The sequence below is a fragment of the Ursus arctos genome, unplaced genomic scaffold, assembly GCF_023065955.2.
Source record: "Ursus arctos isolate Adak ecotype North America unplaced genomic scaffold, UrsArc2.0 scaffold_13, whole genome shotgun sequence".
NCBI lineage: Eukaryota > Metazoa > Chordata > Mammalia > Carnivora > Ursidae > Ursus > Ursus arctos.
Window position 1 is genome coordinate 14,959,130 of NW_026622797.1, and position 26,117 is coordinate 14,985,246.

General features: G+C 46.1%; 1 protein-coding gene across 5 annotated transcripts; it reads left to right on the top strand.

Moving 5' to 3' along the window:
- Nucleotides 1-1,000: 1,000 nt before the first annotated feature.
- ZBTB2 (zinc finger and BTB domain containing 2) lies at nt 1,001-23,437 on the top strand. 5 transcript variants are annotated; one of them, XM_048226177.2, is made up of 4 exons: nt 1,001-1,310; nt 11,994-12,084; nt 15,252-15,436; nt 20,663-23,437. In XM_048226177.2, exons 3-4 carry the CDS (start codon nt 15,264-15,266, stop codon nt 22,032-22,034), a joined length of 1,545 nt encoding a protein of 514 aa, XP_048082134.1. In that variant the 5' UTR covers nt 1,001-1,310; nt 11,994-12,084; nt 15,252-15,263; the 3' UTR covers nt 22,035-23,437. The 5 variants fall into 5 exon arrangements, with proteins under 5 accessions (XP_048082134.1, XP_026360839.1, XP_057166951.1 ...); XM_026505054.4 differs by lacking the exon at nt 11,994-12,084; XM_026505055.4 differs by lacking the exons at nt 1,001-1,310; nt 11,994-12,084 and adding an exon at nt 1,675-1,854.
- Nucleotides 23,438-26,117: the final 2,680 nt, after the last annotated feature.

The following is a 26,117-nucleotide window of genomic DNA, read 5'->3' on the forward strand; positions in this document are numbered from 1 at the left end:
GTGCTAAAAGTCTGGCCCTATAAACCAAAATGAGTTCAACATCAAATTAGGGAACTTGTAACTGAATTGCATACTTTAAAGCCAAAGAGAATCCTGGAAACTGCGACCTCCATTTCCTTAATAACCACGCCATATTCTTTTTAAGTCTCCAAAATCCTAGATATGTAAAATACAGAAATCGCTAAATCCAGTCCTCAAAAAATTAAGTTGTACTTCCAAAGATATAAAATTCTAGCAAAATGGAAACACAAAATAAACTTTAAAATGTTAATAATGACCACCAGAGAATCTAAGTCCCCTGCCTGCCGTGTAACCTGTTTCAGAACCTCCAATTTTAACAGAATGGCCACTCTAAATCCACTCTAACAGTCCTCAGAGACCAAAACTTAACAGGAAAGTAAATTGTTCTTAAGTAACAAACATGCTTTGCAAATTTTTTTTTGGACCAACACCTCATAAAGTAAAACACAGTTACTGAAATAAGCATCAAATTCAATCCTAACGAACGTCTGACATCACACTAGTCTGTAAGGAAGCACTTGTACCTCTTTATACAAAGCACAAACTGACATTACTTCGGTGACTTTTCAACTCCACTGGTGATAGAAAGGTTATCAGTGATTTACAAGTTTCTCCCTGGCTCCCAAGTCCACTCATTTCAAGTCTTAGGATGAAAACTTATATGACACACGGGAAATAAAGGGACAAAGGTAATGGCCAAGAGATGTCAAGCAGAAGCTTGCAGAAGGATCCGAGCAGTTCTGCATCCCTTCCCCGAGCATCTCCAGGGTTGTCCTACCTAAACACTTTATGTAAACATGGGGCTTGTGACTCAAGCCTCCAGCCCCAATAGGTGGAGAGAAGTTTCCTCGCCTCGGCTGCACATGGTTTGCAGAAGTTTGGCTGGAGCAGAGCGGAGCCTGGGTGGGAGCGGCAGTGTAGTTAGTGCTGCAGGCGGCGGCGGCGGCGGCAGAGCAGCAGGAGGCGGAGGCGGGCGGGGGGAGGGGAGGCGGCTGGGGGGGCGGAGGGGGCTCTTGCCGCCACTGCTCTCTCGCCGCCTCTCCCCCCCGGCGGGAGCCGCTCTCAGCCTCTTTGCACTAGTCGCTCCGCTCTCTCGGTCATGTGACCTTAACGTAACCGGACAGGAAAAGCCCCGCCGCCGCCGCCGCCGCCGCGCCGGAGACACCGACCGCGGCGGCAGCAGCAGCAGCAGCAGCGAGAGGCAGAGGCGGCGGCGGCGGGGAGACCACGGCCAAGGCTGCCCAGTGGTGCCTCCTCCACACCCCCCGCAGCAGCAGCACGGGCGACAGGTAAGCGCGCAACGCCTCCACCTCCCGGGGCCGGTGCCCACGTGCCGCCCCCGGCCCGGGCTCCGGGAAGGCTGAGGGGGGGCGGGGGCCACCGGAGCTCGCAAACGGTTCCGGCACCAACGGTGGCAACAAAGAAGACGAATGACCCCCGTCCCGGGGCTCCGGGTGAAGGCAGGCGGAGGGCCCGGACCACACGGGGACCCAGTTCTGGGAAGCGAGGGCAGGGGCGCCCCGCGGGGGCGGTGGCGGCTGCGCCTGGCGCCGGGGCTCTGGCCGCCTGACAAAACCATCCCCCGGAGCCAGGCGGCGGCGAGTCGGCGGCGGCTCCATCCGGGGCTTTGCGGGAGGGGGAGGGGACGGAAGCCGAGAGGGCGGGCGGCGGATCGGAGGGAGGGAGGGAGGGAGGGAGGAAGGGGAGGGGGGCGATTCGCGTTCCGTTCCCCGTTGCCGGTCCCTCCCTTCTCGCCGCCACCGCGAAGCGCGTCCCGAGCGGCGGCGGCCGGTGAGCGTCCCGCGCTGGAGCCCTGAGAGGAGGGCCCGTCAGGTGCGTAATCCTCCCGACGCCTCGCCGCCGCCTCCTGCTGCTGCCGCTGCTGCTTCTTCGGCGGCAAGGCCGCGAGCTGCGGAAGTGGGTTTGGGGGAGGGGAGCAGAGAGGGAGGGGGAGGGGAGGGATCCGGTCCGACCGGAGCAGGCCCGGCCTCTCTGGCGCTTCTCCCAGCTGCAGCGGCTCCTACAGCTGCTGCCGCTACTGCTGCGGCTCCGCCTCCCCGCTCGCGGGCGGGGGCGCGCACGCGCGCTTCCGGCCTCCTCGGGTCTCGCGCTGTCTTCGGCTCTCGCGCGCGCTCTTCCCCTCGCCCTGTCTGACCACCCCCCGCCCCCGGCGCCGGAGCTGTTGCGCCAGCCGGGGCGTTCCGCACGGCGTAGGCGTCGGCATTGTGTTAAACTCCGCGGGACTTGGGGCGAGCGCGCGCGCGCACGCGGGACTGAGGGAAGCGGAGAGCGTGCGGCGCGGCTGGAGTGCGTCGCCCCTCCCCTCCTCCCAGCCCCTCGGGGATGGGGGCGGTGCCGGGGAGCGCGGCGCCCGGGCCCGCTGGGCCCCTGCCGGTCTGGCCGGCCCCGCCCCCGGCCGGGCCCCCGCCCCCGGGACGGGGCGGGGCGAGGCAGGATGGGGCGGCCGTTGGGCCGCTAGCCTGCGGGCTGGGGAGATGTAGGCCTCCCTGGGTGCCGCCCGGGTGGACCGCTGCGGCTCGGACGGCGGGTGTGGGCATGCTGGGCCGGCAGCCTCCAGCTTCCGCTCCGCTGCCGATCTGCGCCTCCGCTGAGGCCGAGGTTAGCTCGGAGCTGCGCTGTGGTTTCTGGCTGCTTTGCCTTGGGGCGTGGGCCGGCGTCCGTGCCGCCCCACGGGGCGGTGCGGCCCTCACACCCCGGAGGCCTCCGTGAAGGGGAGGCTGGGGGCGCGGAGGCTGCTTCCCGGGCCCGAGGCGTTTTTCCGGTATAACGGACCCCCCCAAACCATTGATTTTTAAACAGGCTGCAAAGAGAACTGTTAATACAGAGGTGCTTCGGAAGCACGGTTTTTGTCGCTTTTAGCTGGTAGTGAAAGGGGGGCGATAAGAAGGCAAGGGTAGCTGAGCAGGCAAGAAAGTGGGCAGGGTGAAAATGCAGATAGTTATTGCTAGGCCATTTACTGCAAGAACTTCCAACTGCTGAACTAATGATGCCTTAGGGAATTAACCCCTCCCCGCCCCACCGGCTGCAATGTTCATTTGCTCTTCATCAAATACAACGGGCTCACTTAGTGTATGAGTCTCAAGTCTATTCATTTTCATAGGTTATTGTTTCAGTAAAATAAAGCATAAAAAAAGGTCAGAATTACGGGCTCACACAGAACTTAGGGGTGCTCAGGGTTCCCTTAAATGGGCTGCCCTGTCCTTTTTAGGATAGACCTTCGTGTAGTTGCTGACAGAACCCTGCACTAGCATTTTAGTTGGAGAGGCCTGAAACTTTAATAGAAAATCAGAATTAAGACATTTTAAATGCTCATTTCTGTGATTTATTACAAACCAACGTTAACTGTTGAAGTAGATTTTATTTTGCATTCTAAATAACCTTGATGTATATCCAGGGTGTTTTCACACCGTTAAAAGGCAATTTTTAAGGAAAAAAGTTCCACATTTCTTTAAGCTGGGCCTTTCTCACTTAATAAATTGGTGGTTTATAGAAGTTTATTTTCTAACCGAAGAATTGACCTATTATTGACACCATGGTAAGATCTCAAGGTATAATTTATACCAGTGGTAGTGCCACAAACAGTAGTGGAGGAATCGGTTAAAAGGGTGGCAGATAAACCCCCCTTGAAGCTTTGTTGTAATGTATAGTCCAATCATTTGCCAGTTTTAAAGCTTCTCTCAAAGAAGGTGTAAATAAATGGTGCTCTGCAAACTTCCATTGAAATAGTCCAGCAGCAGAGTAAACACGAAACATGTTTTAGGCCACAGAATAAAAGCTGCCATGATGACATTTTCTTTTTTATTGTAATGATTAATATGAACTTTGCACTGTCCTCAAAGATCTGCACTTTTATAATATAAAAATTATATAAAATATAAAATTTTATTCACCTTAACCCTCTGAGAAGATGCTGCTTGTCAACACTGCACGTCTTGTGTATGGGGATACGCTTTCCCCAGTGTGAGAACTCCTAACATGGACGTAGTAAGGGAAGGAAGCCTTCATGGCTGATAATGTGGCATTGGGTTGGGAAAGGCTTTGGAGTTGGAGACTCTTCAGCCATTTCTGAACTGTCTTGGTGTTTCATCCCTAGACCCACTGCACTTTCCCTGAAGTAACTTTGAAACGCTGAGCAAGTGGTGTGGTTCCAGCCTGTCACAGTAAAAGAAGAACTGCTGGTCTGCTGTAGACCACCATAAATTTCAGAATGCACATGGCAGAAATGGGAATTTATCACTTTTCCTACTTCCTTATGGTTGCAAAGCATGACTCTAAAAATCTAAAGGAATTGAGAATTTTTATTTTCCTGAAGAAAAAAATTGTAAACATACTAAGCATTAGAACATTTTCTAAATCTTTTTTGTGCCCAGGGAAGTTATAATTTTATTAGCAAATTAAACTTAAATAATTAAAATATTACTGTGAGTCAATAGTAAATAAGAGTCAGTGTTTTACGATGCTAGTACGCCATTAAGAGATGGAGTCCATAGCCACAGAATACTTACCAGAAGTTGGCAGTCCAAGACAGTTTAGGACTGTTTTATTCTATGCTAGAAGGCCAAGTTAGAGGCTGTATTTATGCTCAAACACATAATTCCCAGTTCACGGTTGAGGTACGCATCATATGACTTTCTCACTTCAAGAAAGCTCAGTGTGCAAAGATAGGAATTGGTAAAGCATTTTTAGGTATTAAGTATTTATAAAACAGCTCTTTTTACTTTACAGGAGGTACAGATCCTTTAAATTGTGTACCCGCCTAAGGTCTGCATCAGGCGAGGATGAACTGTCAGAATCATCTGAGAGCAGTTTCAGAGTGTATTTGTGTTCTACACCTTGCCTATCTGCTTAGATTCTCCGAGCCCCAAAGTGATTCTGAACAGGGGTTGTCTAAGTGTGGCCTACAGACTCTTCTGAATCTCCAGGACCCCCTCAGGGTTCCATGAGGTCAAAACAATTTTCATAATAATGGTGAGATGTTCTTGGACTTTTTAGCTCTTGACAAAATGTGTCAACATTGGAAAGATCTGCTGCATAACTCACTGAGCTGACATTTTCCAGTGACCAATAGGTGATGTTCGAAAAAACCATGAATGGGTAAAAGATCCGTTCAAAGTGCAAGGTAGAGCAATGAATTTTACTGTAAGAGAGTAGGAAAATTTCATTCGTTATGTATTTTTAGATCATACTGCTAACCTTTAAGAAACTACGGCTTGTCAAGTTTTGATATAATATCAAAGAAAAATATCCACAATTACCTGGAAAAGCTATTAATATATTTCTTTTTCCAACTACATATGTGGGTGAGGTTGGATTTTCTTCAATACTCAACCAAAACAGTTATCACAACAAAGTTAAATGGAGGAGAGTAAATGCAGAATCCCATTGTCTTCTATTAAAGAGATTTGTAAAAATAGCAAATTAGATTAGGTTTTAAATTTTGCTGTGTGGTCATATGTATGTTTCCTTAAAGTAGATTATAGCATAATGCCTTTAGAATTATCACTTTAATATCAACTCCATTCGCCATAAATCTCTGACTTGGTTCTTGACACAAACTGTCCCGGAACTGCCTCCTTCTGACCTTCACTTAGAAATTAAAAACTAATTCCAAACTTAACGTCAGCAGCCTGTAATTGAAAAGACAGTCTCTTACAAATCCAATGGTTTTCAAAGTCAAAATACGAGCTATTGATTAGTTTATGCCCCACCTTTTTCTAATTACTATGGAAGAGGATTGACTAATGTTAAGAACAGTACACCAACCTGTCACCACAACTAATTAAGACGCATGTCCTAGCTTTGAGATACAATTTAAAAACATTAAAATTCAAATGACCAGCCTCATTCAGGTTTACTTTATAGGCCCTAAATATTAATTATTAATAATACTAATTGAAAAAGAGTTGTTTCGTCCTGGTAAGTGGTCTGAACTACTTGAAAGGATCAATCTTACTTGTGGGTAGTGCTTTTTCTGTTACTGATGTGTCCTGTGCATTACAGTATTCATTTATGCTTCACTTAAATAAAATTAAGGACTTTAGCGGACCCTTTTAGTGCCCTCGAAATGGGTAATCTAAGTGGTATTTAGTATCTTAGGAGAGCTGTTGTCTTTAAAAAGTGAGTCATCAATTTCCAAAAGCTGTTTGGGTCTCCTCTTCTTATACTGAAAATGTAGGAGGAAGTTGGGTTGTCAAAATATAATATGATGCTATTTGTCCCATTCAGCTGCACCTTCAAAAGATGAGTAACTTACAAGTAAGGATCAGCGCCACCTGTGCTGCAAGCTGGAAGTGAAAGCACTTGACATCCAGGCAGCATCGCGTTATCAGTGTGGGAAACAGTGGTGCAGCATTAAATAATACAAACAGTCATTTAAAATATTTAGCTCCGCAAAGGTTTTTTTTTTTTTTTTACATATTTCAACATGTGTCTCACAGTCTCTGAATTTGCTTAAGTTAAAAAAAAAAAAACTAACTTTGTACACATATACATGCATAAAGAAGGTATTCTATGAAAACCCACTTTTAAGAATTGCCTCCCCTCGGGGTACGTGGCTGGCTCATTCCATAGAGCATTGGACTCTTGATCTCGGGGTTGTGAATTCTAGCCCCATGTTGGGGGTAGAGGTTACTTAAAAATAAAATCTTAAAAAAGAAAAGAATCGCCTCCCCTCTCCCATCTCTGTTTTTCTTCAGTTCCTTTCTGCTCACTATTCTGATTTAAGAAAGACAATTTTTTTTTAATTATTTTAGCTTTTTGGGTTTTTCTTAAGTTCCATTTATTGTTTTAAATGGTTGGGGGCTTTATATAGGTCTTCAGTTTCTGGGCAAGATTTCATGTTGGCCCCCGTGACTAGGATTACTAAGAACTTTGGGGACTGAGCTGAAGAGCCAGGTAGTGCAGAGGAAAGAAAGCCTGTGAAATTTACACCCAGAGACCAGGGTTCAGTTCACTCCTGTTTACAGTTTTAACTTCTCTAAACTATCATGTAGTGATTTAAAGTTGGATTTAGATACACCCTACTTCTCCAAAGACTCTCAGACATAAATCCCAGTGGGGACTTAGGAGCTCCAGACCAATATAACCAACGTGTACTGCACACCTCTACTTGGTTCTCTCAAAAGTATCCCCGCCCCAGCACGTCCGAACATAACCTCATGATCTTCCCCACAGAGCTGGCTTTTTGCCTGTGTTCCCTCTCCTGGCGGGAATCCCCATGATCTTTCTAGTTACACAAGCAAGAAATCTAGTAGGAGTTATCTTGGACACCTCAATTTCCCCCACCCTCCTGCATCTAATTCACCAACCAGCTCTGTTGAGTTTTTATCTCCTAACTACCTTTCAAATCCCATCCCTCTTGCTGCATCCTGATGGCCACCACCCACTCTTGTCATCTCTCTTCTGGACCACGGAAAGGTCTCCCCTCTCACCACTTCCAGCAGGTCTCCCCTCACCTGCCTCTTCACTCCCTGATCAAATTCCATGAGCTCTGCAGTACAGCCATGGGATCGCTCACCCTGCAAAATCCCCTCCAGTGGCTCCCATTGCTTTTCAGATATGGACCAAAATCCTTAAGAAGACCTGAGTCCCCAGCTTTGCCTCGCCTCGTTTCTTTGCGGGCTCTTTGACCTCCAGTCACATGGACCTTCTCCCAGTTCCTCAGCTGCAGCTTACTCCCGCCTATCTTAGGGCCTTTGCAGATGTGTCCCCTCGGTCCATCTTTGCCCAGTTAACTCTTCTCATTCTTCAAATATCTGCTTAACTGGCATTTCCTCACAAAACCCTTCCCTGACTTCCAACCCCCAAATTAGACCCCAGCTTCATGACCTCATAGTTCCTTGTATTTTTCTTCACATTGTAAATTTGTGTACTTGTTTGATTCTGCCCTCGAACTCTGTAGTCTGTATACCATAGTAAACACTGTGCCTGGGACCTCAGAATTCTCTCACTAAATGCATGACTACTTCCCAGATCTGCTTCTTAAGAGCTGGACTGCATGTGGGCAAGTTACTTCCTAAGTCTAGTAGGTTTCTTCTGGAAAGAGGGTAGTTGGTCCTTGGCACATAATAAGTGGTGATTTATTATTAATGCTGTGGTGATTAATATTATAATTAATACTGAAGAGTGACAAAATGATATACCATGGTATTATTGAGGATTAAATGATGAGTGTAAAGAGTTACTGTAAAATATAAAGCACTATTCAGAACTTAATTGTGAGCCTGGAGAAACACAAAGTGACATTTAAAAATCAAAAACTTTTTCCAAAATACAGCTTCCTTTAAATTGATGTGAATTTTTTAGATTAATCTAGGATAAAGAGAAATTGAACTCTTACCCCGTATCACCCAGCTAGTCAGGGGCCAAGAACTCAACATTCTTCTCTCTGAACATAGAGTTTTTAATTTTTTTTAACAAATATTGAACACCAGACAATATGCTAGGTACATGGAATAGAGTAGAGTAATACATGATAAGTAAGAGTCAGTGCTGACTTTCTGGAAGCGTCAGGCAGACCCACAGAAACTGGAATATTCACAGATGCTCCAGACGCAAGGAGAGCCTCCTAATCTTGACAGGGAAATTCTGCAGAGGACAAGTAGGGCTGGGGCTGAGGGGAAAGGGGAGACAGTAAGGGGTGGGTCACTCTGGTAGTGGCATGTTTGAAGGTCTGGCACAGAGGCTCTAAGGCCCCATTCAAACAGGCCCCCAGTCCTGACAGTGGGAGTAGAAATCTGGTTCTGGGCTCAGCTTTGAGAATGTGGCCCCTGAGCAGTGAGCGTTGCAGACGGCTAGGAACCCAAGAGTGGTCTGGGCTTCAGGACCTTCTAGTTATAAAGAAAAATGCCCTTCTTCAGCTTATCTCAGTTCCTCCAGCATTTCCAAAGTGAGTGAAATAACATCATTTTGTCTCCATAATCATCAGCATACTCAGATGAAACTGGGTTTTTGGTGATGCTTGGATTTCAGAACAAGTTGGTTACTTGATCACTTCGTGAAGATCGTCGAATGTAATCTTATATCAAAAAAAATTAGGTACAACTTAATGTCATAAAGTAAAATTTTATGTTGTAATATTTTTTTGCATTATAAAATTTTTCTTCCATATAATGAATATAGTGCCAACAGTCCTTCCTTTAGAAAAGTTCTGATTTGGTCCTTTCTGCCCATTTACATTTAGAAGTCCCCCACCTCTACTGGGTATGTGAATATTTTTTGTCTTTTCTTGAAAAGTAAAGAGGGACTGATACTCTTTTGGACCCCTAGTTTCAAGGTTGGTTGGTTGGTGTTTAGTAGGTCTGTGCAATCCGAAATTCTGGAATCATTAGTTTTAGGCAGCAGGAGAGCACGTTGTGCAGAGTTAGGCAAGGGTTGGGTCATGCAGGACTGGGTAAGCTGTGCTGAAAAATTTGGGTTTCATACTAAAGGAAGTAGGGAATCACAGGAGGATTTTAAGCAAGATAGTAACATCAGATTTGCCCTTTGGAAAGATCACTCTGGCTGTTCCCGTGTGGAAGGATTCAAGAGCTAGGGCTGGAAACTGGAGAGATGAGTAGGGAGGCAGAGCTCAGGTGTGGCATTGGGAGAAGGAGGTGAAGTTGGTGGGCGGTGAGGGACTGACTGAGGAATGAGGGAAGTGGGGCCCTGAAAGGAGGAACTGAGATTCCTGGCTTGGTCAAGAGATGGATGATGGTGGCGCCATGCACTCAGCTGGGGATATGGAAGGAAGGGGTTTGTGTCCGTGGCTTTTAGTGTCCTTTGGAGGAAATGGGGGTGAGGGGAAGGGGGATTTGAGTTGTTTTGCCTATTCTGAAGTGAGGGGTCGTGTGGGATGGCCCTGTGGGAGTGGACTGGATCCCCACAGAGAGTCCGCAGAATGAGAAGTAGACTGTGGACCGAAGGCAGAGAGGAGCACCAGCAAAAGAGGAATCCTTGGTGGAGATTAAAACAGAACAGGCAGAGCAAAGAGCAGACTTCCATTTCCACAATGGAGGGGGGATGGCCTCGAGCAAAGCCCCCCATGAAGATGCTGTTGCCTCAGCCTTGCAGCACAGGCCGAGTGGAAGCGGCTCTGAAGGGGCCATATGACGAAAAGAGATTTAGGAATAGGGGGTGCTGTTAGCTGGGTGGGGGCTGGGGACACTGCCCCTAAGTGCCCTGCTCGTGGAATCCAGGCTGGGGACCCCCCACCCCATTTTCTCAGACTCATTCACATGTGTCAGGCTCTAGGGGGTGTTGTTCTGATTTTTCTCCCTGAGAAAGGTTTTTGGGTGTCCAAAGTAAGATTTTTAAAAATTTATCTACAGGGAGTTTTGTCTTCCCTGTGTGAATTGTGAACATAGACTCATTCTTTCCATGTTTCCTCCTCTTGTTTGGCTTTTTTCACATCCCTGAGACTCCTATACATGTGTTCTTCCCTCTCTGTGTGAAAGACATGTTCAGTTTGTTTCCTATTCTAGATCGAATAGGAAATCTCTAAATCGAGATTCCAAAATAACTGGTAGACCCCCTTAAAAAAAGAAACACTTCAGTTTTTTTCATAGCTCCATTCCTATGGGCTGAAAAAAAAATACTTACCTTGGTCTGTTTGTGGAATGAGAAGGAGCTCTACCTTTTGCTATATCGAAGGAGATTTTCACTGTACGACCAAAAACTTCAAAATCCTATAAAATCTTGATAAGTTTGATGACATTGCAACATAAAATTATATCTCAGAAATCTCTAAACAAAAAGAAAGTGCGAAAAATGGTAGCGACTTACGTCATTAAAGGGCTCATTTTTATTATATACCAAGCGTTGTACAGATCGATAAGAAAAAGACAGCCTGATAGAAAACCAGGCAGAGCTCATGAAGAGATACAAGAGGAAATGTAAATGATCAATAAACATAAAAATATACTTCCTCTCATCACTAAATCCATAGACGGTAAGAAAATGAGAATGGATTTGGCAAAGATTCTTTTAAGAAGCAGTGATACCCAGTGGGGGCAGAGTGTGGAGAAACTGGCCGGGGCAGGGGTGGACGGACAGCTCACGACTGCATGTCCCTGGTAGTGGAATCTCTTATCACAAGTGTAGATGCTTACAAGCAGCAATAAAAATAATGTTTCCGATTGATTTTAAACACACTCGCGCACAGCACATTCCAACAAATCAAACGATCCTGTTTAAATCTCACTTCTTACACTTACGGATTCCGTCATCACGGGCAAACAGAGCTGCCCTCCCAGCCCTTTCTTCATTTATAAAATCTGCATAGCGGTCCCTCAGATAAGTTAGTGTGCACTTGAATGAATACCATATGGAAATGAAGGGTCAGTGGTAAACACTCCGTAAATAACAGCCACTCTTGTCATTATCATCAAGGAATAAATAGTGATGTGTTACCATACTTGAAGCTGCCGTCCCCGAAGTGACACCCAGAGCGGTGGCGGCGGCCTATGGGGGACCCGCCCGGCTCACAGCAGGGTGCTCTCTGACCCTCTCTCTGTTGTGTAGAGAAAGGCAGGTTAGTAAGATGGAATGGAAGTATTCTGACGTTTTTCAGCCAGCAAGCTTTCAACGTTATATTCTGGGGGAGGTCAGGTTAGAGTGATGTTTCCATGTAATAATCCCTGTTACCCGGCTACCTGGCACCACTCGTGTTTTCTTCATGAACCCCAGGCCTTGTTTCTGTCTCCCCTTCCTAATCTTAGTGCTTTCACCTCTCTGACCTGCACAGAAAATACTGAGGGGACTAAGGCCCTGCTCCGTTCCATGGATGTGGACCTGTGACTGAGCCTGTGGTCCAGGTCTCTGTACCCAGCTCACTGCTAACTTAGGTGACCCTCCTGCCTTTCCTACTTGGAGATAGCTCTTGATGGAAAACATGAGACTGGACATCCTCGATCCTTGCTCGGTGACCTGACTGGTCTCTCGAAGTATCATTCCGTTTCATTCTTTTCTTTTAGGTCACACTTGTTAAATCTGAATCTGACAGATCATGCCTAGAAGAGGAAGGAGAGTGGGGAGTTCAGTACCAGCTGAGTAAGATTGCCACGGGTCTGTTTCGTTTTGTTTCGGAAGCTTATTGATAATGCGTTCTCCACAGTAGCTTGCCCGGTTCTGCAGTTAAGCAGCATGGTTACCCATTTCTTTTTAAATCTGGCTAACTACTTAATGTGTGGTGGGATTGTCTTTTTTTTACTTTTTATTTTGAGATAACTATAAATATACATGCAGTCGCAAGAAATACTAGAGATCCCATAAGCCCTTTACCGAGTTTCCTCTGATGGAAACTTCTCGCTGAGCCGTAGTTCGTATCACAACCAGGGTGCTGACGTTGATACAGTTGAGTTACAGAACGTTCCTATCACAAGGATCCCTCGTGTTGCCGTTCTGTCGCCAAACCCATTTCCCTCCTGCTCCCCTCACCCTCTGCTACTGATCTGTTCTCTGCTCCTCTGAGTTTCAAGACTGTTACAGACATAGAATCATACAGGACGTGACCTTTGGGCATTGGCTTTTTTCACTGCGCATAAAGCACCGACCTTGCTGTATACATGTATCAGTAGTTCATTTCTCCTTGCCGGTTATGTGGTTTCCTGTGGTGTGGGCATACCACACTGCTTAACTGTTCTTTACCCACTGAAGGACATCTGGGTTGTTTCTGGTTTTTGACTCTTAGGAATAAAGCCGCTGTGGATATCCACGCGTAGGTCTCAGTGTGAACTTAAGTTTTCATTCTCTGGGACGAATGTCCACGAGCGCTGTTGCCGAGTGGTACAGTCATTGCATATTGAGTTTTTTAAGAACCTGATTTTCCGAAGTGGCTACACCGCTTCACCTTCTCCCCAGCCGTGTTCGAGCAATCCAGTTCCTTGGCGTCCTGGCAAGCATTTGGTGTTGCCATTATTTTTTACTTTGGCAATCTTGATAAATATATAATGAAATCTCATGGGGGTTTTAATTTGCTTTTCCCCAGTCGCCAGCAAGGTCGAAGGTCTTTTCAAGTCTTCATCCACCAGCCCCTTTGGTGAAATGTGTCTTCAAGTCTATTGCCTGTTGTCAGATTATATTTTTTTTCCCTGTTGAATTTTGAGAATTCTTTATATATTCTATATACCTGTCCTCTGTCAAAGGTGTTCAAAGGTTTGCAGATATTTTCTCCTGGTCTTTAGCTTGTCTTCTCATCCTCTTAACAGGCTCTTTCACAGAACAAAAATTTTTAATTTTGATGAAATCCGACTTAATCACTTTCTCCTTTTATGGATTATACTTCCGATGTTCAGTATAAAAGCTCTATATCTAACCCTAGATCCCTAAGATTTTTCTCCCCAAAACTTAGTTTGGTGTTTACCTTTGAGTCTATGATTCTTTTTGAGTTAATTTTTGTATAAGGTATGAAACTTTGGTGAGTGCTTTTCTTTTCTTCTTTTGTGCCCGGGGAGTCCAGTTGATCCAGCACCATTTGTTGGAAAGGTTCTTCTTCCTCCACTGAATTGCTTTTGTGCCTTGTCGACTGTCGGTTGTGCACATTTGTGTGGCTCTGCTTCTGGGCTGTTGTTCCGTTGCGCTGCTCTGCATGTTTGTCCCTTGGACACGACCTCGCTGTCTTCATACTGTTGCTATTTGATGCATCTTGAAATCAGACAGATTCGTCCCACGCTAATATTCTTCTTAAAAATCATTTTAGCTATTCTGGTTTCTTTGGCTTTACATTACACATTTTGGAATATTCCTATCTAAATCTACAAAAAAAAAAATCTTGCAAGAATTTCGAAAAGAATGTTGTCAAACCTATATATTGACTTGGGAAAAATTTATGTTTTTACTCTGTTGAGTTTTCCTAACCATAAATACAGTATGTCTTGGTTTCTTTAGGTGTTCCTTGATTGCTTTCTTCAGCATTTTATTAAGAGTCTTCAGCATACAAGTCCTATACGTGCTTTGTGAGATTGACAACATATATATTTCCATATTTTGAGTGCTTGTAAATGGTATTATATTTCTAATTCCAGTGTCCACAAGTTCAGAGTATACGGAACACCAGTTGACTTTTACATGTTTATCTTACAGCTTCTCTGTGCTGTTGCCAAACTCATTTGTTAGTTCTAGGAGTTTTTTGTAGATTCCTTGGGATTTTCTAGGTAGTAACAAGCATGTCATCTGGAAATAGGGGCAGTTTTAGTTCTTTCTTTCCTGTCTGTATGACTTTTACTTCCTCTCTTGCTTTATTGCACTAACTCAAACCCCGTACCATGTCCAGTAGTGAGCGTGGGCATCCTTGCCTTCACAAGCTTAGAAAGCATTCGCTCTTGATAACACTGAGTCTGCCGTGAAGCATGCTGACCTATACGTAGAGGGCTGATCTGTATGTATAATGCTGATCTGTACGTGGAGGGCTGTTACAGACGCTCTTTGTGGGAGAGGAGCTGTCTGCTGATGTGATGAACCATCTCCTTTAGGGGCAGTTCCCCTACTATGTAGATGATTCAGAACGAGTGGCTTGCTAGGGTGAAGTGTGAGAATGAAGACCTTAGAATTTGGAGTCAGAACATTCTGATTTAAATTTTGGCTCCCCTACCTTCGAGCTAGATGGCCTGGGCAAATTATGTACACCTCTCAAAGCCCAGTTCCTCCTCCACAAAAAAGGGAGAAGAGCACCATCCTCTTTCCTCCCTCCGTGGGCGCAGGTGTCCGGGGAAATAATGGGCGTGTTGTTATATCCCTGCCGGGGACTGCCCTGTCCACACAGCAGGAGCTGCAACACCGCCCCAGTTTGGTGAGCTCTTTGCCCTACCCTGCTGTGGCCCCACCCCAGCACCTCAATTTACTGCTCTCTATGGAAGAGTTGACAACTTCTGGTCAATGGATCATTAGAATTTGCATTTGGAATCATAAACTAAAAGACTAACTGATCTGGGGATGTTTGCCGTCTGGAGCGCAAGAAAACCGAGTTCACTTCCCGGCTCGGCTCCTCCCTCACCATCTGTGTAAACTTGGGCAGACCGTGTGATCCCCCAGGTCACTGTAAATGCCATCATCTGTGAAATGGGAGTGAAGACAGAGCAGCTGCCTCACAGGGCTGCTGTGGAGAGTAAATGAGTGAATTGGTGTCACGTTGTTAGCATGACATGTTAGCTGCGGTCATTACTATCGGTGACTGTAACGGACACATACTTCCTTGTGAACCACCTTTCTTAAAAAAAAAATTGTTTGCTTTGCAGATTTTTAAAAAAATGGATTTGGCCAACCATGGACTTATTCTCCTGCAACAGTTAAACGCTCAGCGAGAGTTTGGTTTCCTGTGTGACTGCACGGTTGCCATCGGCGATGTGTACTTCAAGGCACACAAATCAGTTCTTGCTTCATTCTCCAATTACTTTAAGATGTTGTTTGTCCATCAGACCAGGTAACTAACGTGCTTGATAATAATCGAATGACTGCAGACACTGAACTTCACGGCCCTCTTCCCTCTGAACCTGCTCTTACCCATCCAGACCGTGGGGGCTCACCTCCTCTCCCTGGAATCCTAGGCCCCTGGGCTCCCAGTTTTCCCCCGTGACCTCACTTGCCCCCTTGCCTGTCTTGGTTACTCACGCTTCCACGGACCTTTGAGCCCCCAGCAGCCCCGCCACGCCCAGTACCCTGGCCCGGTGTCCCCTGCACAGTAGGATGGGCAGCGGCCTCCGGAATCCCTTTCTCCCACTCCTCTAGCCCTGGCTGCCCAGACTCCCTCCACCCCTTTCCCTATTTTTATCCTTATCTGCTGATCTAATGAGAAGCTTGAGGGCGTGAATTCCCCAGTTTCCTTCTTTTCTCTCTTAAAACATCTCAATCCCAGTATCTTTGCTTCATCTTTCCTTCCCTTCTCTCCCATCTGGGAGAAAAGGACCCTCGATGTCTATGGAAAGGTGATCTTCCTCCAACTCCAACTCGGGGGCTGCAGATCCTACCTCTTACTCTTCCGTCTGTGCTTTTCACTGTGCACTCCCCCTGCGCCTGAGTCTCTGCAGGATCCACGCTCCCCTGACACCCTGGGCGGCTCCTCCTTTATCTCACCGTGAAGGTGTTCAGAGGGCGAGCTGCGGCCTTGCTGGTGCCCCCCCCCCCGCCCCTCCTCTCTGGTGGTACTGTGGTCTGTGCTCCATCTCTACCAAAATCATTTCTCAAAGGTCACCTCTTCATCGAAACCGCAGCTCTTCTCAGCCTCCTCGTCCTCGGCAGCTCTTGCTACCGCTTGCTTCCTCTCTTTAATGGCCGTCCTCTGCACTTTGATAATGCAGAATGTTCCCGTTTCCCTGCCCTCTGGGCAGGAGCCTTCGGAGAGTTTTGGTCTTGAGCTCTCCACCTTCCTTCCACATGCACTCTCCTGAGGGGAGCTTCTTTTTCTCCTGGATTTGGCCTCCCCTGGAAACACAAGTGTACAGCTCTGGCCTTGACCTTTCTCTGTGTTGTTCAGACCTCTGCTTCCCAAGACTTCGAAGCTGGCTTCTCCAGGGGTAGAATTGAGTATCAGCATGTCTAAAGCTGAGTCAGGCCTTCCTGGGTCCTTCCCTTACTGCCCTGTTTATCTCCAAGTAACCCGCACTTAAAATCGCTCTAAAACCCCGTACTCTCGGTCCCCAAATCATGTTTCCCTCACAGTGCCTTTTGTATTAGCCCTTTCCTTCCCCTTCTTCCTTCCTCCCATTTCCTAATCATTCCTGTCAGATTAATATTCCTAAACAGCGCTCTGATTGTGGGACACCTTTGATCAGAAATTACTGCACGGTGTTACTCCTCTGATCAGAAACCTAGAGGGTATCATTGACCATCAGAACAGCACACAGATTCCTGCTTCTCTTTCTGGGTCCGGCAGGCTGGCAGCCTGACCTGCACCCTCCTTGGCCCCCGAGCCCCTTCGGGCCAGCAGCCCCTCCCACTGGCCCAGTTCCTGAGCCCAGCTCCCCCATCACCTCTTCCGTGACCCCTCCCTACAGTGATCCAAAGCCGTCTCTTCCTCTCTCACGTTTCACAGCACTTTCTGCCCCTTAACAAGATCAGCACGTTTTCCCTGTGTGGTTCTCGGTGGACTTCTCTCCCCTCCTCCTTTGTAAGTTTCCTGAGGGCAGAGACCGGGTTGACCAAGCTTTGTGGGCGCCCCAGTGTGTAGGTCACGTACTTGTACGTAAGAGCCACTGACCGGTGTCCGGAGGAGCGGAATGGGTGAAGAAGAGGAATGCCGGCAAGCAGGGGGTGCTTTGTCTTGCCACACTAAGGATGTTCCCTTTTACCTCATTGTCGAGACTTACTTAGAAGTTTCAGCACAATGAATTAACTTGTCCTGAAAGGGGGAAGATTTTCATTTTGAGGAAGAAAAGAATACACTTTAATGAGTTTTATATAGATGCAAGAAACTTAAGTGGAGAGCGGTTAAATGCCTTTGTAAAAAGGAGAAGTGGTATCTGTGTAATCCCGGAATCCCAAATGTTACTGGGCCAGAGGGGCTCACGCCGTCTCAAAGACGGAGCCAATGCGGGCCAAAGGCCAGAGGCAGGCTTTTAAACGGGCGCCTTTTTTTTGCAAGGCACTGCGAGCTGCCACCTGACTCCCCAAAAGGTGAACTGAGAATACCGTTTTTTCACACTTGGTTTAAGAGTGTTTTATTGTCTATAGCACCACTAGATGTCTCTGTCTCGTGGGCAGCCCTCCAAGTGGTTACGTTTCAAATCTTGTAGGACTGCAAACATGGGGCTCCCAAAACTGGAGAGAGGCAGGTTTTACTAAGCACAACTTCCTGCTGAGGTCGAACATCACTTAAAAATTCTTTGCCAAGCTCTTTAAGCCCATCTTTTACTTCACGATTCTAGTGAAGGAAAGATTAAAAATGCAAATGACTGTGAAAATCTGTACGAAGGGCTTGTGCCTGTGCTAAAACCGTATTTTCCCTGTTAAAGTGTTGTCTCAAGCAGACGCCTACAAATCAAACCATGTAGGTGTAATTAAATATCTTGTGGAGAGCTGTGCCCTTCCAGAAGGACTTGGAAATGACCAAAGTCTGGCCCATAGCGAGCCGAGAGGTCTAGCTGCCTGGGAGGGAAAGCAGTCAAGGATGGAAATTGCTGGAATGTGACCTAAAGAACTTTTTAAAATAACTTTTTTTCTAAAGTGTTTCTCTGTGTATATGTGTGCATGTGTTCTTCTGCTTTAAGAAAAAAAATTAAAATCAAGAAATCAAGATAATTGGTTTCTGGGAACCTCCTGGGACCCTAGGCGCTGGCATTATCCCAGACGCTCACGGCCTCCCTCTCCCTGGTGGTTTCTCACCAGCCCCGTGGGCCCCTTCAGAATCCTCCCCACAGCCTGGCGGGGTCTCCCAGCCCCGTTTCTTCTTTGCCTTCAGAGATTGCACGCAGTTCTTTAAAACCCAAGCTCTGCTCAGTCACCACCCGTCACTGGCAGTAGACAGAGGACAACTTATATACAATAACAAATGAGGGAAAATCATAAAACTGATGACAACATTTTGATGCAAAGGGGCCCTGCCTGGGGGTTACCGCTCACGGATGCTAAAAAAACATAGCCCTCCTTGGGATTTCGGCCCTTCTCTTTCTGGGAGGCAGAGGGGGAGTTGCTGTCCCTTCTGCCTGGAGGAACATTCCCTCCCAGCAGAACAAAGGTGCCCTGTGATCTCCTGGGAGGACTTTGTATCTCTAAAGGCCTCTGGTTTCCCAGTTCTCTGGGAGATGATTGTTTACGTGATTGAAGTATTCTTTACCACACATGATCTCTGAAGCTTTGTTTTGAATATTGAACTTCCCTAGAGCCCCTTAAATGTATTCTAGTGTACAGAGTATTGTTGGCACTCACCCTGTGCTGAAGGGAAGACCACCTGTAATTGCATTCCTGTTTAAAGGAATATCACTAGAGGACTATAAAGACTCCAAAGGAAGATGAGTGATCTGTCTTTTTAAAAAACAGAGTCACAGAAGTTCTGTTCTTTTGCCATCAAAGTGCTGCAAGTTTTTATGAGTAATCTTTATTCTTTGACTTCCATACTTGGTAAGCAGACATTTCTCACATGATTATTTGTATGCAGTCGTCTTGAAATATACACACATCAGTAGCAAGACAGGAATTATTCAAATCTGTGTCACAAATTGCTATTAAAGTCACTCTGAAAAAATAGAATAAAATGTTAAATTTGGAAGAGCATTTTAGCATATCGGAAAAAATATTTATCCATAAGATAAACAGCTAAAGGAGACAAAAAGAGTTATAGTAGTAAGAAGTGGTGTAATCAAAAATGATGATCCATTCTAAAGGCATTCAAGGAAGCTGTCTTTGAAATTGACAATGCATTGTCTGAGAATATATTCACTCATTCACAATAGCACATATCTCATACTGTATAGATATAATCATTGCTTTCTAATGATGCATTAGCATTTCTGCCATTAGTCATGGTTTAGGAAGAGTTCTTTGGGACTTCTTGATTAAAGCTGCTTGGCCAGAATGATGTTTCTGGAATGAGGCAAACTAGCATCTAAAAGTTAGAAAATCAGCTGCTTTAGGTGCCTCAGATAAATCACATAACTCTTTGGGGTCTCAGTTTTCAGATCTGCCAAATGGGAATAATCAGATCAGCCTTAACTACTACACGGGATTGTTTTCATGCTCTAAACCATTTTGGTGTCATGGGTTTGGAATGAGACCGAGATTTAAGTTCCTCTGACCAGCTCTGATATTGAGCAAGGCTTGACTCTCCTTGAGCCTTGATCCCTTATCTGTAATGGCAGTTTAATGAGATAGTGACTGTAAAGCCCAGCTATAGTTCTGTTGATGGTGGTGGTATTTACATTTGTTAAGGAAGGGAGGTGCCCTGGAACCGCTTTTTTTTAATGCAATCTAGCCATACTGGGAAGCTGATCTGACCCCATTAGAGCTAGAATGTTCCTCCATACCTTCCTGTGGGAGATAGATCAGAGAGTTCAGAGCACCAACAGAATTAGGTTTTATTTTTCTCTCCCTTTTGTCGTGTGGCTCTTAGTGCTTGTTCATACTAGCCCAGCTCCCCCGTGTCATTTTACAAATGAAGAAGCTTTCTCATCAGGTAGATTGTTTGATTTGCCTTCAGAGATGTCCTGCGGAGCTCCGGATGGCATTGGATCAATAGAAAATCATAGACTTTTAGCCAAAGATCTGCCAGGTCAGCGGTTCTTAACCACGACTGGGTCACAGGGCACTTTCTGACTGATAAGCAACAGCTCCTCTGCACAAAACACAGATTTTTTTTATATAAAACTCTTGGAGTTCTGTCTAAAAATATAATATGATAGAATTTCACAGAGTATGAGGAGAAAAACTGCTTCAAGAGGCTAGGAGTTAGATGTCATATTTGCTTAACATGAACTTTTTCTGTCTCGGTCCTTGAAAATATATTTATTGTATCTCTCTGTTCTTAATACAGTTACATTACATAGGTTCCAGTTATCTCCCCTGAGTATTCCATTTCATGAAACACTAACAATAAGAAATGGGAAATGCTCTTGTTTCATTTGCCTTTAAAAGTCCCCCCTTTTTCCTTCAGAGATCATGCTCTCATTGGAGACATGGGTTGACATTTACTTACAGATTGTTCACTTGTTTCTTCCAGTGAGTGTGTCCGTTTGAAACCAACTGACATACAGCCAGATATTTTCAGCTATCTCTTACATTTGATGTACACTGGAAAGATGGCGCCTCAGCTGATTGACCCTGTTCGATTAGAACAGGGGATCAAGTTTCTGCACGCTTACCCGCTGATCCAGGAAGCCAGCCTGGCCAGCCAAGGAGCCTTTTCTCATCCCGACCAAGTTTTCCCACTGGCCTCTTCCCTGTATGGCATTCAGATTGCAGACCACCAGTTGAGACAAGCCACCAAGATTGCCTCTGCCCCCGAGAAACTCGGTCGGGAGCCCCGGCCGCCGACGTCCAGGATGAGCCAGGAACAGGTGCCTGAGGCCTCCCAGCTGTCTCAGCTGACTTCCAATCTGGCCCAGGTGAATCGGACGCATCTGACTCCCTCGGACCCACTGCAGACCTCGCTGTCTCCAGAACTCGTTTCCACTCCGGTGCCTCCCCCTCCTCCCGGGGAGGAGACCAATCTGGAAGCCTCTTCCTCCGACGAACAGCCGGCATCCCTCACCATAGCCCACGTCAAGCCGAGCATCATGAAGAGGAACGGGAGCTTTCCAAAGTACTACGCCTGCCACCTGTGCGGCCGGCGCTTCACCCTGCGGAGCAGTTTGCGGGAACACCTGCAGATCCACACGGGAGTGCCGTTCACGTCCAGCCAGCCGGGAGAAAGCCGGGTGCCCCTGTCTCTCTGTAGCAACGCCGCCGACCTGGGGAAAGACACCATGGAGGTGCCGGAGGCCGGGATGATAAGTGACAGCGAGCTGCAGCACATCTCCGACTCTCCCATCATCGACGGGCAGCAGCACTCGGAGACGCCGCCGCCCTCGGACATCGCGGACATTGACAACCTGGAGCAGGCGGACCAAGAGCGCGAGGTCAAGAGGCGCAAGTACGAGTGCACGATATGCGGCCGCAAGTTCATCCAGAAGAGCCACTGGCGGGAACACATGTACATACACACCGGCAAGCCTTTCAAGTGCAGCACTTGTGACAAGAGCTTTTGCAGGGCCAACCAGGCTGCCCGGCACGTGTGCCTCAATCAGAGCATCGACACCTACACCATGGTGGACAAACAGACTCTGGAGCTCTGCACGTTTGAGGAAGGCAGTCAGATGGACAACATGTTGGTCCAGACCAACAAACCCTACAAATGCAACTTGTGTGACAAAACATTCTCGACTCCCAATGAGGTGGTTAAACATTCGTGCCAAAACCAGAACTCGGACGTTTTTGCCCTGGACGAGGGGCGGTCCATTCTCCTGGGCAGCGGGGACTCGGAAGTCACGGAACCTGACCACCCAGTGTTAGCTTCCATCAAAAAGGAACAGGAAACAGTGTTGTTAGACTGAATGTTACTTATCTTTTTAAAAACTGTCATTTTTACAGAGACTGTCTCCTCCCCCCCCCCCCCCCCCCCCCCCCAGTTCAGAACTGTAGTTCTCCGTGGCATGATACAAACAGGTCCCCGGTCCCTCTGTCCTCCCCACCCCCTCCCTGTCCCCAGCCCTTCCTCCGTAAAGGCTTTGTGCATTATAAACCTGGAACATATTTACTTCGAGTCAGGGGATATTGGAAAGATAATGGTCAGTAGTACTTATAAACTCAAATAGATTTTGAGACGTTTTAGATTATTTAAAAGCATACTTGGAACTAATGAAGGGTATATAACAAAACAAAACAACTGGAATGCGATTTGGTAAGCTCAAATTATGACTTTCCCTGGGTAGTAAGTCTTCCTTCTCAGAAAAATGGCAGAAAATACAGCATGCTTCTTAGAGATACCGCTGGGCTCTGTACTATGCAAAATCTAGAAGGTGTGGGGAAACTTTAAACCCAAGAAAATATTCTTAGTGTTTATCCTCCAGGTGTCTTATTTCAGAACACGTCCTTTGAGATTATGTCCAGTCGAGAAAAATCATTCGTTAAGAAATCTACTTGAACAAAACACAAAAGAGAAAAAGTAATAATGTGATGGCAATCTTAATTTTTGGATAAAACATGACAAAGCTGTGAGTTTGTGTGTTTGTAAGAGAAAATGTGTGGATATTAGCGATAAACAGGTGTATTAACGCACATGCCTTATCAAATTGCTGGCTTCTTTCAAAGTTGAACAAGAACAAAATTCTCTTTTAGTTTCTGATAAATCTGTTGGTTGTTTTAAAAATCAGATTTGAAAGTACTGTAGATTGTCTTTCTGAATAGAAAACGACATGCCATTCCAACAGCTGCCCGTGTTAAATCTGTTTTAGCACCGACCAGCTGCTTTAAATCAGTGTATGTATGCGGGAAAGTGCATCTCAGAGGGGAGGTTGTAAGCAAAGCATGTAGGAACTTTAATGACTTTAAACGTTAATGCTAATAGTTTACTGGCAACATTCATTGAAGCATCAAAAATGGCAATGAAAAATCAGGACGAAAAAACCTAATTGCTGTTTGGGAAAAAACTTGATTTTGATGTTTCGTCTCCACTTTTCTTTTTTTTTCTTTGAGCACCTGAAATTTCCTCCATTGGCCTGAAAGCAGTAAAATGTGTCCGTTACTCTTTCCTTGGGCCAATAACAGAATGGTCTGACAGGACAAAACGGGAGCCAGAAATAAGGACCGGAGGGAAAAGGGAAGAACAGTTCATAGCTGTGCTGTACGTATGTGTTTAAAACTGAATATCCCACCATCCTATTTCATGTATAGTTGAGTTCTCAGATTTGTAAGTTTTTATACATACTTTCATTGAATAAACATTTAATTAAATGGGTATTTTATTGTATCTGTGTATTACTTTGTCTACCCAGAAAGATGCAGGGAGGGGGATGTGGCCTGAGGAGGGATCTCCTTGCTGCACCCCTCCTTCTGTCTGCAGAAAATTGGGCGGATGGGTCCCCTAACTTGAGTGGCATGTTCCACATCTGTAAAACGAAGACAGTGATAACCGCTGGATTGTCAGATTGTGGGAATCGAATGAGTAAACCGTATGAAGGTGCCATGGACCGTCCAAGCTTGGCCAGGAAGGGATCTGAAGGTCATCCTACCCCACTTTGTTTTACAAGGAAGAAAAAAGACTCCGAGAGGTGTTTACCTAAAAATGACACAAAGTCATGCTATATAAACCTAGACTCTTAAACAGTGAGAGGTTTTCACTGATTTCATCTTTTTTTAAAACTCAACTGGGTGTCTGTGTGCTAGGTGCTTTCATTTACTCCCAGTCATCCTGGCAGGCATGTGTCCCATTTGTGTGAGGAAATTGAGGCCCAAAGAAATTAAACAACGCCTCTGAGGTTATTCAGCCAAATAGAGACAGCCAGGATTTAAAACCCCATGTGGCTCCCTCAAAAAGCAATGCTCTTTCTACTCCCCCAGGGATGCTCTACACCTATCAGGCACCTTTGACCAGCCCTTGGCAATCGACAAGTCCCGTATTGTTGTAATTGACAAGCCTTTGATTCAGCAAAAGCAAGAAGTACAAGGCATGGCTTTCCTTGCTCATCTGACCTACTTTTTTGTATTTGGTTTCAGACCTAGGTTTGTCCAACTTATATTAAGAAGAGGGGGAAAAGATATTTTCCCAAACGTGCAAACATTTCTACGGGCTAGAAGCAATTGCTGGGGGGAGGTGCCAGGTGCAGGGAAGGGAAAGCTTTTTCACCTGTTAACCTATTTGTTCTGCTATTGAGGTAATTAACTTAAATCTGTTCTAAAGCCTTATATTACTGCAGTCGTCCTAAAACAAGCACATCAGAATCTCCTGGAGGGCTTAATAAAACAGACTTTCAGCCTGGCAGAGTATCTGATTCAGGCCTTCTAGGGTCAGGCCCAAGAATGTGCGTGTCTAACAGGTTCCCAGATGATGATGATGATGATGATGATGATGATGATGATGATGATGATACGGGGAGACACATTTAAAAAAAAAAATTTATTTGAGAGAGAGAGGGCACGAGCAAGGGGAGAGGAAGAAGCAGACTCCCTGCTGAGCAGGGAGCCTGACCCTGGACATCATCCCACAACCGTGGGATCATGACCTGAGCCAAAGGCAGACGGTTAACCAACCAGATGCCCCCAGGAGCCACATTTTGAGAACCACAGCATTACTCTATCATTTCTGCTATATCACTGTCCTTTCCTGGTTCTACTTGCTTCTCAGAATTGCAATAACCAGGGGAGCTAATAAAGGGCCAGACAGGGACCTGTGACATTTCTAGCATTCTGCTTTCTTTGAAGCAAAGTGCTCCCTAATGAGATAGACGCTCTGTACACATCGGTACAGGAACACTTAGAAAAAATGGGCTTTATTCTAAACCTCCCTCTTCTCATTCGAAATGCCCCTATAACCTGCGAGCACAATGAAGCTAAAGTAATCAAATACCCTAAGTAGTTTTCGGAAAGGCCACCTGGTTTCCTCCTTAGTAAAAGAGGCACGGATCCGGGTGAGGAGACAAAATGGCGTTGGGCGGTTGGCTAAGGCCACACCACCTCTTAGAGGTAAGTACACAGCCCCCATCTCCTAAGCCAGGGCCCTTCTGCTGCCATCACACTATCTGGGAAACCCTTCCTAGCTGTTAGTCGTTTCAATGTTTTTTGTCAGCAAGAGAAAAGGAACTAAAGAATCTTATCTTTGTAGTTAGGGTAGTGCCGCCAGTAAGTAGACAAACGTGGGAGAGAACCAGGAGCCTGCATGCTACACGGTCGGGAGGAACCTGGGACTGACCCAGGACACTGCAGGCTTGGTCCCTCCCACAGGCCCTCCTCCCCACGTAGCACGTCTCTCCTGTCGAGTCTCCCTGGGGAGAGGTGCAGCAGGCCACAGAAGCTGAAAAGGCAACAGGGAGGAAAGAAAAGAAATGCAGATGACACACAGTGGATGTTTCATTTCTAAAAAAGCATGTCTGAAAAAGATGTATCTTCATAACGTTTTGGGAAGATCAGTGCCTTTATTCCCAATCTACCAAAATCTTCAAGCAGGCAGCAGTGCAGCAGTCACAATGTTGCCTCTGGTGGACAGTTTTATTTAAATTTCTGTTTCTCTTCTAATTACTACTCTGAATGCTTTGTGGTGCATTTTGTTTTCTAGTTCATAAACACATTCCCAACAGGAAAATCTTGTGAAGCACGTACTTCTACGTTCTGAAATGACACTGCTGTGACACGGTAACTAAAGACTCCTCTTTCTCAGTCACCCCACCAAAGTTTGTGTGTGTTTGGGTTTTTTTTAGATTTTTAAAAAATTTATTTGACAGAGACAGAGCACAAGCAGGGGGAGTAGCAGGCAGAGAGAGAGAGAGAGAGAGGGAGAAGCAGACTCCCCACCGAGCAGGGAGCCCAATGCAGGGCTCAATCCCAGGACCTTGAGATCATGACCTGAGCGGAAGGCAGATGCTTAAACCACTGAGCCACCCAGACACCACTGTCTGTGAATTTTAAGACACGTTGCAAGGTTA

Coding starts and splice junctions, on each gene's coding strand:
- ZBTB2 (XM_048226177.2), top strand. CDS start 15,264: ATGGATTTGGCCAACCATGGACTTATTCTCCTGCAACAGTTAAACGCT. Junction 15,437..20,662: donor TTGTTTGTCCATCAGACCAG/GTAACTAACGTG, acceptor TGTTTCTTCCAG/TGAGTGTGTCCGTTTGAAAC.